This window comes from Penaeus chinensis, chromosome 30 (genome assembly GCF_019202785.1).
Source record: "Penaeus chinensis breed Huanghai No. 1 chromosome 30, ASM1920278v2, whole genome shotgun sequence".
Lineage (NCBI taxonomy): Eukaryota > Metazoa > Arthropoda > Malacostraca > Decapoda > Penaeidae > Penaeus > Penaeus chinensis.
Window position 1 is genome coordinate 6908069 of NC_061848.1, and position 12500 is coordinate 6920568.

The following is a 12500-nucleotide window of genomic DNA, read 5'->3' on the forward strand; positions in this document are numbered from 1 at the left end:
CCCAAAAGTTTATTTTCACCGTGACCTGCTCAAAAGTCTATTTTCCCCATATTCAGTCTCGCCCAAACGTCTATTTTCACCGTAAATGCCACCCATACAGCTCCCGCCGGGGCGAAAACGTCGATAGAAATCTCCGGCGTGTCAGAGTGTCACAGCGAACTGCGGTCGGCTTTTCTTTTCCTTTGCCGCAAGAAGGCAAGGCGCAGGTGTGTGTGTAGGGGAGTGGGGAGGGGGAGAGGTAGGGGAGGGAGAGCATGTCTACTCATGTCGCTGTTTGGGTGTTCTTGTTTTTTTGTTGTTGCTGGGTTTTTTTTTGGTGTATTTGTTTATTTATTTTGTATTTATTGATTGAATATTTTTTTTTTTAAAGGAGGTAGTGGGGGCTGATTGGTGGAGGGTTGTGGGGGGTGGGGGGAGTAGTTTGTTGTTTTGTTTTTGTGTGTGTTTTGATATCGTTTTTTTTTATTTATTTATTTATTTAATTATTATTATTATTTTTTTTTTTTTACGTTTTGCTTTGTTTAGGTTTATGTATAATTTCGCTTTTTTATCGGTTTATTTATGTATTTGATATTTTCCTCATTCTTCTTTTCATTATTTTTCTTCTTCCGAACCCTTAGTGTTGGTTCTAATCAAAGGAGGAAAAAAAATGCTAATGACGATGCCTTTGGAAACTTGTATTCACTGCCATCCTATTCCCCCTTCCTCCTCTCCCTTCCCCCTTCCTACATTTTCCTCTTCCCTCTTCCCCTCTCTGTCTCTGTCTCCTCATCCCCTCTCTACTTCTCTTTTCCTTTTTCCCTTCAACTCTTCCCCCATTTTCCTTCTTTCTCATCTTTCCCTATTTTCTTTTCTTTTTCTCTTCGTCTCTCTGCTTTTCCCCCTTCCCCTCATTCCATCTAATACCTCCCTTTCCCTCTTGCCCTCCCCTATTTCCCTCTCTTCATTCCCTCTCCCCCTTCCCTTCCTCCCTCCTTCCCTTCCCTCCTTCCCTTCCTCCCTCCTTCCTTTCCTCCCTCCTTCCGTTCCTCCCTCCTTCCTTCCCTTCCTCCCTCCTTCCCTTCCTCCCTCCTTCCCTTCCTCCCTCCTTCCTTTCCTCCCTCCTTCCCTTCCTCCCTCCTTCCCTTCCTCCCTCCTTCCCGTCCTCCCTCCTTCCTTTCCTCCCTCCTTCCTTTCCTTCCTCCCTCCTTCCCTTCCTCCCTCCTTCCCTTCCTCCCTCCTTCCCTTCCTCCCTCCTTCCCTTCCTCCCTCCTTCCCTTCCTGCCTTAGAGAGCAGAGAAACTTTCTTTTTCGGGAGGATTATTAAGGACATGTCAAGACGGTTTTCCTAAGCAGGAAACCCAACCTAATTACAATGATTTCGTTACATAAGCTAAGGAATGTGTCAGTCAAAAGCCGGCAGGGGGCAGAGGGGTGGGGTGGGAGGGGGAAGGGGGGTTGGGGGGAGGGGAAGGGAGGTGGAGGTTGGAGGTGGAGGTAGAGGAGGGGAGGGCGGAGGGGGAGGGAGTTGGAGTTGGAGGTGGAGGAGGGGAGGGCGGAGGGGGAGGGGGTTGAGGGGAGGGCGGAGGGGGAGGGGGTTGGAGGTGGAGGTGGAGGTGGAGGAGGGGAGGGCGGAGGGGGAGGGGGAGGGGGTTGGAGGTGGAGGTGGAGGTGGTGGTGGTAGTACTGGTGTAGGTGGAGGTGGAGGTGGAGAAGAAGAGGAAGAAAGGAAGGCAAGAGGGAGTAGATGAAGATCAAAGGTGGAAGTGGAGATAAGACTTGCTCACTTCAAGTTCATTAAGACAAATATTTACATCTCAAAAGGATGGATTATCGTCTTAGTAAATCCCTACGCGGGCTCACATATCATATGAGAAGCCTAGATAGGTTGACAGATGGCGCGGAGGGGGGGAATAGGAGGGGAAATCAGGAAGAAGAATGGAGAGAGGAGGAAGAGGAAGAGGAGGGAGAGGTGGGAGGACGAAGAAAGACAAAAGAAGAGTAGCAGAGGAGAAGTATCAGAAGAAGGGAGAAAGAGGAAGGAGGGGGGGGGGAGTTAAGATGAAGAAATTTAAGGGAAAAATAATAAGCTTTTGGTTAGTGAAGATGGAGCAGAGGAAGGGAGAAATAGGAGGAAGGAGATTTCAAAAAGAGCAGAAGAAAGAGAAAGGGAGGAGGGAAGTCAAGATGGAGCAGAGGAAGAGAGGAGGCAAGAAGAAGGAGCAACAAGAAGCAGCGAAGGAAACACAGAATTAAGAGAAAGTCTCGGCGCGGCCCGGAGTGCCTCGAGGCGCGCTGGGAGATCGGCGGCGGCGGCAGAGTGGAGTTCGCGTCTCAGTGTGTGTCTTCTTGTCGGAGGAGGAGGAACGTTCGGTGACGCTCTGCTGGTTCCTCACTGGACCTATTCCCGCCGACGCCTCCGCGCTTTTATTTTTTTAATTTTTTCATTATATTCAAATTCTTTTACATGGGATTTTAGAACTGGATGCGGAATGATGATATTGATAGTTTTACTGGGATGAATATACACAGAAAGGATATATTCATGATCGGTGAATATCATGAGCTGAAAAAATTGAATATCATTAAAAGTGAAAACTCGATCTAGTGTTGTTGTTGTTGTTATATGTAAATAGATATATCTCTTCGTCGACCCAACACGGAATGACTTCAACGCGCACGTAGAAAACAATCCAGATATCCAGGGACCTCGTGGTGCCCTCAAAGTGTCAAAGTATAAATAATTGAATCCTATATTAAACCTCTGGTCGTGGATTTAACATTGCCAAGATGATGAACGCTTCGAGCACGTTGCAGTACCTGAAGAAACCTTTCTTCTGGAAGCTGGGATACCTCAAGCTCAACAAGAAAGCCAAAATAGTAAGTAGAGAAATTTGATGGGAGGAAAAAGAATGGATAAATGGGATAGATCATTTCAGTATGATAGGTTTTTATTTGTATGTGTATAAAATGTGTAATTAGGGGGAGATTACAAATCACACTTGTTATTTAGCTGCCAAAGTAAGTTTAAAAGTAAAATGAATCTCGTTGCCTACGGTTTATTTCTTTTGCATCCAGGTTATGTGAATGATGTCCTGAATAAAACAGTAAGCTAAAAAAAGAAAATAAATCAAGTTGCATCTTTTAGAGTAACCTTCAACCCTGTTCCTTGTATGGTCAGGTCAGCGTAGCAGTTACTTCGCGTTGCAACATTGAGTGCGAAGGGAAAGGAGGTTGAAGGCCTTGCAATATAGTAATGGGAGCGTGCCATGGAAATATTGAAGGGTTTTGCTTGTGAAAGTCTTATTACAAATGCAGAATTTAAATGAGTTTAGGCCTGTAGAGTAATGAAACCATCGCATGTGGACATCAAAGGGTCTTTGGTGAAAGTTTTGGCTCAAAAATACAGATTTGGAGTGAGTTTAGGTCTATATAGCAACGAGATCCGAGTCATAGGAATATATATTCTCTACATAAGCCTTTATAGAGATTCACGTTTTATCCCAGTCATGTTTACGAGTCGAAGACAGGTACGTAATGTTGTTGCCATGCCCCCCATTCATCGCTCACCTGTGCCCGAGAGCGTGCACCTGATACCTTGCCTTTTACCCTCCCCCTCCTTGCCCACCTAACCCACTCATCCACTACCCGCCCACCAACCCAGTACCAACCCACCTCACCCCCCCTAGCTCTCAATCTAACCCGCTGGACAAACTTGACATCTTTTTGACTCCCATGAAGCCGCCCCGTTCACTTTCTGTTTAGACTTACCTTTGAACCTTTGAGCCTACAGCTGTTGGGGGAACGACCGTAGACAGAGTACAGATGCTAAATTCACGGCGGCTTTAGCGTAGGATGTTAATTTTCCCTTCGTTTAGTCCGTAGTTAATTGCCTATGGTGATGGATAATTGTTTTGTGATGACAGGTGGGTATGCTTAACGAGTGAGTTTTTCGTGATTGTCGTAGGTATATATTACGTGTCTTAAATGTATACGTAAAGTTATATATACGGTATAGATGTTGACAGTAGATGGATATAGATGTAGATAGACAGACGGATGGATAGATGAAGATTTCGATATACAGACAGATAGAGATTTCGATATACAGACAGATAAAGGTTTAGATATACAGACAGATAGATTTAGATATACAGACAGATAGAGATTTAGATATACAGACAGATAGAGATTTAGATATACAGACAGATAGATAGATATAGATATGGATAAACAGACAGACGAAATTTATTGTTGTCTGAAGTTATTTAAACTGTATTTTCAGACTTAAGAATGAGCGGTGATCCAAACGCTATTTTAACAGTTTTAGTAACTTGGAAATTTTAAGAAACGGTATTCTGACAATTATAGATACCTGGACGTATTAAAAACGGAACTTTTATTAATTTCAGGTAACTGCCAGACACGATTTTTTTTTATTTATCTTATTTTTTCTTCTTCTGATTCTTTCTGATTCTTCTAGTTCTTCATCTTCTTTCCCTTCCTCTTCTGATATTATTTTACCGGAATTAATCTGTCGGATATGATTTTTCTTCATTTCTTCTTTTACGTGTTTTCTTCCTCTTCTTTTTCTTTCTTTCTCTTTTTAACCAACCACGTTCACGAGAAAGATGATGACGTCATGAATCGCTGACAGCTTGTATTACGTTTTTTTCTCCCCGTTTCTCATGCACGGTCTCGAGACACGTCGATCTAGCATGCAAGACGTTATGCGACAGAACAGTAACATAGTAATTACGATGAGCTGTGGGAGGGTCTGAATGTGGGTTATGCGTGGAGAAGGGGGGGGGGGGATGTGGTGGAATGTGGTGGTGTGGAGAGTAGGCGTGGTGTGGGTGGAGTGTGGTGGTGTGGAGAGTGGGCGTGGGTGGGTGGAGTGTGGTGGTGTGGAGAGTAGGCGTGGTGTGGGTGGAGTGTGGTGGTGTGGAGAGTGGGCGTGGTGTGGGTGGAGTGTGGTGGTGTAGAGTGTGGGTGGAGTGTGGTGGTGTGGAGAGTTGGCGTGGTGTGGGTGGAGTGTGGTGGTGGGTTATGTGTGGAGGATAAATGGAACGTGGTGGTGGTTTGTGTGTTAAGAGTGGGTGTGGGTGGGTGGGTGGGTGGTTGGTGTAATGGGTGGGATGTGATGGAATGTGGTTGTGGGTTATGTGTGGAGAGTGGGCGTGGGTGAGTGGAATGGGTGGAAAGCGATGGTGGGTTGTAAGTGGAGAGTGGGTGTGGGTGGGTGGAATGTGGTGGTGGGTTATGTGTAGAGAATGTGTAGAATATGATGATGGATTAGATGTTAAGAGTGAATGTGGGTGAGTGGTTTATAGGTGGAATGGATGACAGGTAATATGCAGAGAGTGGATTTCGGTGGATGATGGGTGGCTGGTGATTGGATGGAATGGTTGATGGGTCATATGTGGAGCATGGATGCTGATGGATGGTGGGTGGATATTAGATTCGCGTGGGTGAAATGGGTAGTGGGTAGAGGGAGAGAGAGAGAGAGAGAGAGAGAGAGAGAGAGAGAGAGAGAGAGAGAGAGAGAGAGAGAGAGAGAGAGAGAGAGAGAGAGAATCCATGGGTGGATAGAGTGGGCGGCAGGTTATATGAAGAGAGTGGGTGGGTTGGGTGGATGAAAGGCGAAGTCTGCAGAGTGGATGAGAAGGCAGATTAGTAGCAAATGACAGGGTAGGGTAGATAGAGTGGGTAAAGTGGGTGTCGTGGGTGTCATTTGTTGTGAACATGGAGTGGACGTCAGCTTGGGGTGGGTGGGCGGGGGTGGGCGGGGTGGGTCCCTGCTGACCAGTAAGTGGGTCGTCTTTGAGAACTCGTCAACATCGACTGTAATGATTTATATTTACAGTGTTGTGTGTGTGTGTGTGTTTTGTGACTGTTGCCGGCTTGTCATTTTAGAGGTTTCGGGATATTGGTGTTGTCATGGGGATGTTCTCTAGGTGTATTATTTATTTGTATTTGTTTTGTGATTATAAATATTGTCAATAGCATTTTTGTTTTCGTAGTTATCATTATTACTATCATCATTGTTGTTTGTTGTTTAGTGTTGTTGTTGTCGTCGTCATAATTATCATCATCATCATCACTACCATCACCATGATCATCATCATCATCATCATCATCATCATCATCATCATCATCATCATCATCATCATCATCATCATCATCATCATCATCAACATCATCAACATCATCATCATCATCATCATAATCATTATCACCATCATCAATACCAATCATTATTACGGTCGATAATCCAGAAGTTTAAATGTTAACCACCGTTTTCTCAATATAGACAACGAATGCATCAAAATACTTAATTTCGTAACGTTTCCGAAAATCTTGTTTGTGTGAGCTTGACCTTTTGTTTCGTTACAACACCGGGTCATCGTTTTACTTAATTTGTGTTTTACGTAAATTTTACATGTTGAGGAGTTCATGGAGTTTCTAGATAAGCTCAGTGAAAAGTAGATAAAAATTGATGAAAACAATGAGAAATGGATGGATTGATAGAAGTAAAAAACTAACTTTATATCGTGTCTAGTTTAAGATATGGTTTATAAACTTTATAGATGAAGAAGAGAAACATTCAGTTAGTTCGAAAATATTTTGATTTGATTTAAACTGTATTGTTCTCATTTTATCATTCATCTCATTCTATGAATAAATACTTGTGGTCTTCATAATCTGTTTTCATTGCTATTGGCATTTTTATCATTCCTTCGTATTACTAATTCTTAAAAAAAAAAAACATATATATATATATATATATATATATATATATATATATATATATATATATATGATTGTTTATGGCGATTCACGAACAGCTGATGACCGTCGCGTGATATAGGCTTATAATTAAGTTTTGTATTACCGTTTCCTTTGTATCATTCCTCCCTATTCATAAATCTCAAATATCTAATAAAGTTATTCCCCCGTTGACGAAGATTCACAAACAGCTGAAGACCTTCGTGTCATAACATAATCGCACGGACGTGGGCACGACACGAAAGAAGGGGGCGTGGCTTGCGATACCGGCACCTGGCACGGAAGAAACACGTCGTCAGAAATTCTCCATCGTTACACCTCACCTCCATCATTTTATTTGCCACAATATCTCATAATTTTAGTGTATCTGGGCGATGGGGGAGAGGGGGAGGGAAGGAGGGAGGGAGGGAGGTGGGAGGGAGATGGGTGGGAGGTGGGTGGGAGGGAGGGAGGGAGGGAGGGTGGGTGGGAGGGAGGGAGGGAGGGAGGGAGGTGGGTGGGAGGGATGGAGGGAGGGAGGGAGGTGGGTGGGAGGGTATATTCATTTCTGTGATTACGAGCTCCGAGGTTTACTGTTTACGTGATATGATGAAGCCTCGTAATTATATTTTTGTGTGTCGGGTGATTGTGTTTAGGATTCCCATGCCTCTCCGTCGGTAGAGGAAATGATTGGCTGTTTTCAGGGTGTAGGGGGGGGGGGGAGGGGAGGTGGCTGTCACTGTGACTGTTCCCGCGTGTTGACTGATTGCTGACAGGGTTTCATCGGCTGTCTGTTTGTTTGTTAAATGGTCTGTTTTTTTATTTTTATTCGTTTATTTTTTTGTGGGGTGTTGGGTTTGTTTATTTTCCATTGTCGTATTTCGAGAAAATGTTTGTGTTTCATTTTTTTATGCGTTTTATTATTATTTTTTTTTCCATTGTCACCGATCCAACTTTAAGAAATGTGTTTTCCCGAGTTACTATCCTCTGTTAATAATCATATATTTTTTTTCTCTTTTTTATATTTAGTGTTTGTTTTTCTTTTTTTGAATTCTATATTCAGTTTTTTTCATTTTTTCTGTTTTTTTTTTATATTTGTTTCGCCTATTGAGCATCTTCAGTATAGTTCGACACCCACGCGTGTTGTACTCTTTACTCTTATTCACTTTTTTATCCTCTTCCTTTATCTATCTGTCTATCGAAACTTCTATTATATATTTATTTGTTAACTATTTCTCCTTTATCCTATCTAACCCATTCATGCTTCGCTGTTTGAAAGACATGTAATAAAGGGATATATACTCGGAATATTCTCTTATGTAAATGAAATACAACCATAAATAGAATAGATATAATGATAAATGTATTTCGTTAGTTATTTACAGCGCTACTGCATTTGCGGATGAATAGTTTAGATGCTGAATCCAGTTGCAAACCGGTCCGTTGCTACTTTCAAACTACTGGACACTTGGTAACGGTACAGTAGCCTTGCAACCTAAGCCTTTTTAGGCTCTGAGGAGAGTTGCAATATCTCGTGCCTGACCTTTTTAGGGATGCTGTGGGAGGGGGAGGCTAAGGGTAAGGGTAAGGCGAGGAAGTGATGCAAATTAATAGGGAAATTGGCAAAAAATGGATGATCAGGATTGATTCTGGTATGCAGACATGCATGCACGTACGTACACACACACGCACGCACGTATGTATGTATGTATATTATATATTATATATATATAAACATACATACGTATACATGTACATATACATATACGCATTCACGCAAACGCTTCTCCCAACAACGTATCGTCACTAAACAAACCTGCAAAAAAATCTTACAACTCACTCCACCGACGAATTCATGCCGTGTTATCTCAGGCAACATCCTGCAGCAAACACGAGAAGTAGGTTACAGGACGAGAGGTAAAGGTAGTCGGGTAGCGAGCGGGGCGGCCAAGGTCTGTGAAGGTACCTGGGTGGATGCGGGTCGTGTGGGGGTACTTACGGGGCGGCGGGTCGTGTGGGTACCTGGGTGGAGGCGGGTCGTGGGGGGGTACCTACGAGGTGGCGGGTCGTGTGTGGGTACCTACGAGGTGGCGGGTCGTGTGGGTACCTGGGTGGATGCGGGTCGTTTAGGTGTATTGGCACTTTCCCTTTTTTTTCCTTTTTTTTGAAGTGTGTAAATTGTGTGTATGTGTTTCCATTTTTGTTGGCCTTTATACATTGGGTGCGTGACTATGTATATTCATAGACTTGTACAAGACCGCAGAGATCGAGTGGCATGTATTTAATTGTATTTTGTTCTAGAATACCATCTCTCTCTCTATCTTTCTATCTTTCTGTTTATCTATCTCTCTGTCTATCTATCTATATATCTCTCTTTCTCACTCCCCCTCCCTTCTCTCCCTCTTTCTCGTATGCAAATAAAATCATCCCATCTTGCCTCATATGATCAAGAAATCGTCTTGGCTCATTCATTACACCTCATAATTGCACATAATGAGGGGAATGGAACGATATAAAACAGTGGTGCAAGATCGAAGAAATATATCTGGGGGAAAGGAAACGAAATACGGAAATACGAGCGAGTTCAACTTTCCATAACCTGTTCGTTGACTTTTGATTTCGTTTTAAAGGAAAAGTAGAGTTCGTAATTGTGTTTTTTTTTAATTATGAATGTCGGTTTTATGGATTTGTTGAGTGAGTTGAAGATATATTCGACATGTGAAGAAAAACATAAAGAAGGTGTAAAGTTTTTTTGTTTTGTTTTGTTTTTTGCGTAAGAAAAAAGTGGTACCTGATCGATTTCTTTTAAAGTGAAAAAGAGGGAGAGAAAAATAAATAGTGTAGTCAATTTGTCACAGCTATTAAAGAGATTATGATCACGCGAAGATTACACATAATACAAATTGCACGTTCACCTGTATCGTTGAGGAATGTGAGATTGTGGTCCTTGTAGTCTAAGTCAACGACAAATTACGTACAAATAACATAAATATAAACAGATGCAGTAATGTTTCCACGTAAAGATTAATTGAAACATAGATAAGATGACGTCATGCACTAAATAAGTTTCGATATTTTGAAAATTCAATTGGTGTATCTATATACGTGTCAAAGTAAATGTTGATATTTTCAAAATTTACCTCCTGATTAGTTCGAAACGTTACTTTTTTTTTAGTCTGTTTATGCTGTGGAAGTTTTTATTTTTAATTTTACGTACATACGCACATACTTTAAGCACATTAGCCTATATATACACAGGGTACGTGATTTTACGTTTAAATATCCGCCAGTGGTACGAGGATCCGCCACGCACCATCATCATCATCGGAAATCGGTCTTAAAGGTCGTTGTGGCTCATTAATGCAATTACGCTTCGAACTTATGAACCGTTTCCGTAATGAGTGATGCCCCTGTCGAACCGCAACCGGAAGTAGGGGGCATTTGGGTAGGGGTAGGGGTGAGGGGTGAGGGGAGGTAGAGGGCATGTGGGTAAGGGTAGGGGTGAAGGGGAAGGGGCGAGGGGAAGTAGAGGGGACGTGGGCAGGGGCAAGGGTAGATGGGAAGGGGCGAGGGGGGTGGGGTAGAGAAGGGAAAGGAGGGAAGGATCGAGAAAAAAAAAGAACTTTCTTGCCCCCGTGTCTATAAGGGCGGGATTTGTCTGCGCTCTTGGTTTCTTCACTGTTTTGCTTGATTTCTCCCTTTTGGGTTGTTGTTGGTGGATTAAGATACGTAATGTAAGTTGTTATTGCTGTTATTGTTTTATTGCATTGGGATATACGTAGTAAGTTGTGGCAGTTGTTGATGGTGTAATTTTTGTTGTTACTGTGTGAATTAGGATATGTAATGTTTGTTGTTGTCATCGAATTGTTATTGTTGTTGTCACTGAATAAGGTCTAGATATTCTGTACATACGTTCTAAAAGGCACGTTTGCTTGCAGTCCAGCAATGATATACTAGAAATACGCGTCACCCAAAATACTTCTCAACTTTTGACAATCTATACCTACATTCTCCTCTTTTCTCTTCTTCTTCTTCCTTTCCTTCTTCTTCTCAGTCTTCTTCGCTTTCTTTTTTTCTTTACTTACATGTTCTAAGTCCACGTAAGTCAGTCTAGCAAAGCACTTTACCGAAATTACGCTGCGCTCTCTTTGGCAACAGCGACGGCGAGGGGGAGGGGAGGGAGGGGGGGGAGTATTGACGTTTGCGGTGACGAGAGACGAGAGGGAGAGAGAGATAAAGATTAGAGATAGAGAGAGAGATGGAGATTAAGATGGAGGCGGACATTGGGATGGAGATAGAGAAAGAAAAAGACAGAGAGATAGAGAGAGAGACAGTGATAGAGAGAAAGATAGAGAGAGACAGTGATCGAGATAAAGATAGAGATGGAAATAGAGATAGAAGTAGAAACATAAAGTGGCAGGGGCAGGGGGGGTAGGTGGGAGGAAATAGGAAAATAGGAAAGAGAGAAAGAGAGACAGAAAGAGTAGGAGAAAGGTAGAGAAAGAAAGAGAAGATAAGAAAGAGTATTGAGTGAGAAAACAAAAAACCAAGTCAATACACGCAGATAAGGATTCAGACAAAAGCACAAACAAACAAACAAAACAGAACGAAATTTAAAGACACCCAAAGATGCCGACGGAGATGACACAGGAGAGAAGAGAGAGAGAGAAAGAGATAAAAAAAAATTAACGCATTTGTGGACAGCTTGGACTCTCCCCTCCTCCCCCACCCCCTCTCCCCCCATCTCGTATCCCCATCCCCCTCCATCTTCCCCTTCACCCTCCCCCCTCTCCCCCATCTCCTCCCCTTCCCCCCTCCCTCTCCCCTTCACCCTCCCTCCTCTACCCCATCTCCCCTTCCCCTTCCCCCTCCCTCTCCCCCTTCACCCTCCCCCCTCTCCCCCATCTCCCCTTCCCCTTCCCCCTCCCTCTCCCCCTTCACCCTCTCCCCTCTCCCCCATCTCCCCCCCTCCCCACCTCCTTCTTCTTCCCGGATGTGCCTTGTAGAAATTAGAAGTTATTCAGATATTCCCGACCGCTGTTATTTGAGCGACCTGCTGGGATGAGACTGTGACTGTGACTGTGACTGTGGAGGGTGTGTGTGTGTGTGTGTGTGGGGGGGGGGTGTAGACTGGTTTTGGGCTAAGATACGTGACTGTTTAGGAGATGAGACTGTGTTTGATGAGGGGGAGGGGGAGGGGGGCGTGGTGTGGGTGTGGGTGGGTGGTATGGTTGGTGGTATGTTTGGTTATTCGTCTTTTCGTTGTTGTTGTTGTGGTTTTATTAGTTGTAATAGGTGGTGTCGATGCTATTGTTATTGTTTTTGTTGATGTTTCTTATTGATTTTAATTGTTGTTATTATTATTGTTATCGTTGTTATTGTTGCATCAATATTTTTGTTATCATTATTATTATTGATGTTATCATTGTTATTATATATATATTCTTTTTTATTTAAAGCTGGAAATAACTTTCTTTTGTCCCTTTTTCACGACTTGGCCATATTTCATTCAGAAATATCTAATTCAATTGCCAATAGAATGTCCTTTATTATAGCGAAGCATTCACGTAAAATATATATATTTTTGCCGACGTTCCTAACAACATAAAACCTCGAAAGAATGAAAGAAATAAAAAATGGAAGATAGGAAGAAAAAGAAAAATGGAAATAAAGAAAGTACGAAAAGAAAAAAAAATCCTGTGCTTAAGAGAAATAACTAAAGAAAAAGAAAAGAAAAAAAATCCCGTGCTTAA

General features: G+C 42.7%; 1 protein-coding gene across 5 annotated transcripts in view; it reads left to right on the top strand.

The window, feature by feature from the left end:
* LOC125041578 (titin-like) overlaps positions 1-12500 on the top strand; it is a 284691-nt gene that overhangs the window by 75069 nt on the left and 197122 nt on the right. For 2 of the 5 annotated variants that reach the window (XM_047636616.1, XM_047636617.1), the window contains exon 1: positions 2317-2859. The exons of 2 other annotated variants lie outside the window; for them this stretch is intronic. In XM_047636616.1, the coding sequence (XP_047492572.1) occupies positions 2770-2859 (90 nt within the window). In that variant the 5' untranslated portion in view covers positions 2317-2769. Of the gene's footprint in view, positions 1-2315; positions 2860-12500 lie in introns of those variants that run through there. One more of the 5 variants, XM_047636621.1, reaches the window with a different exon arrangement.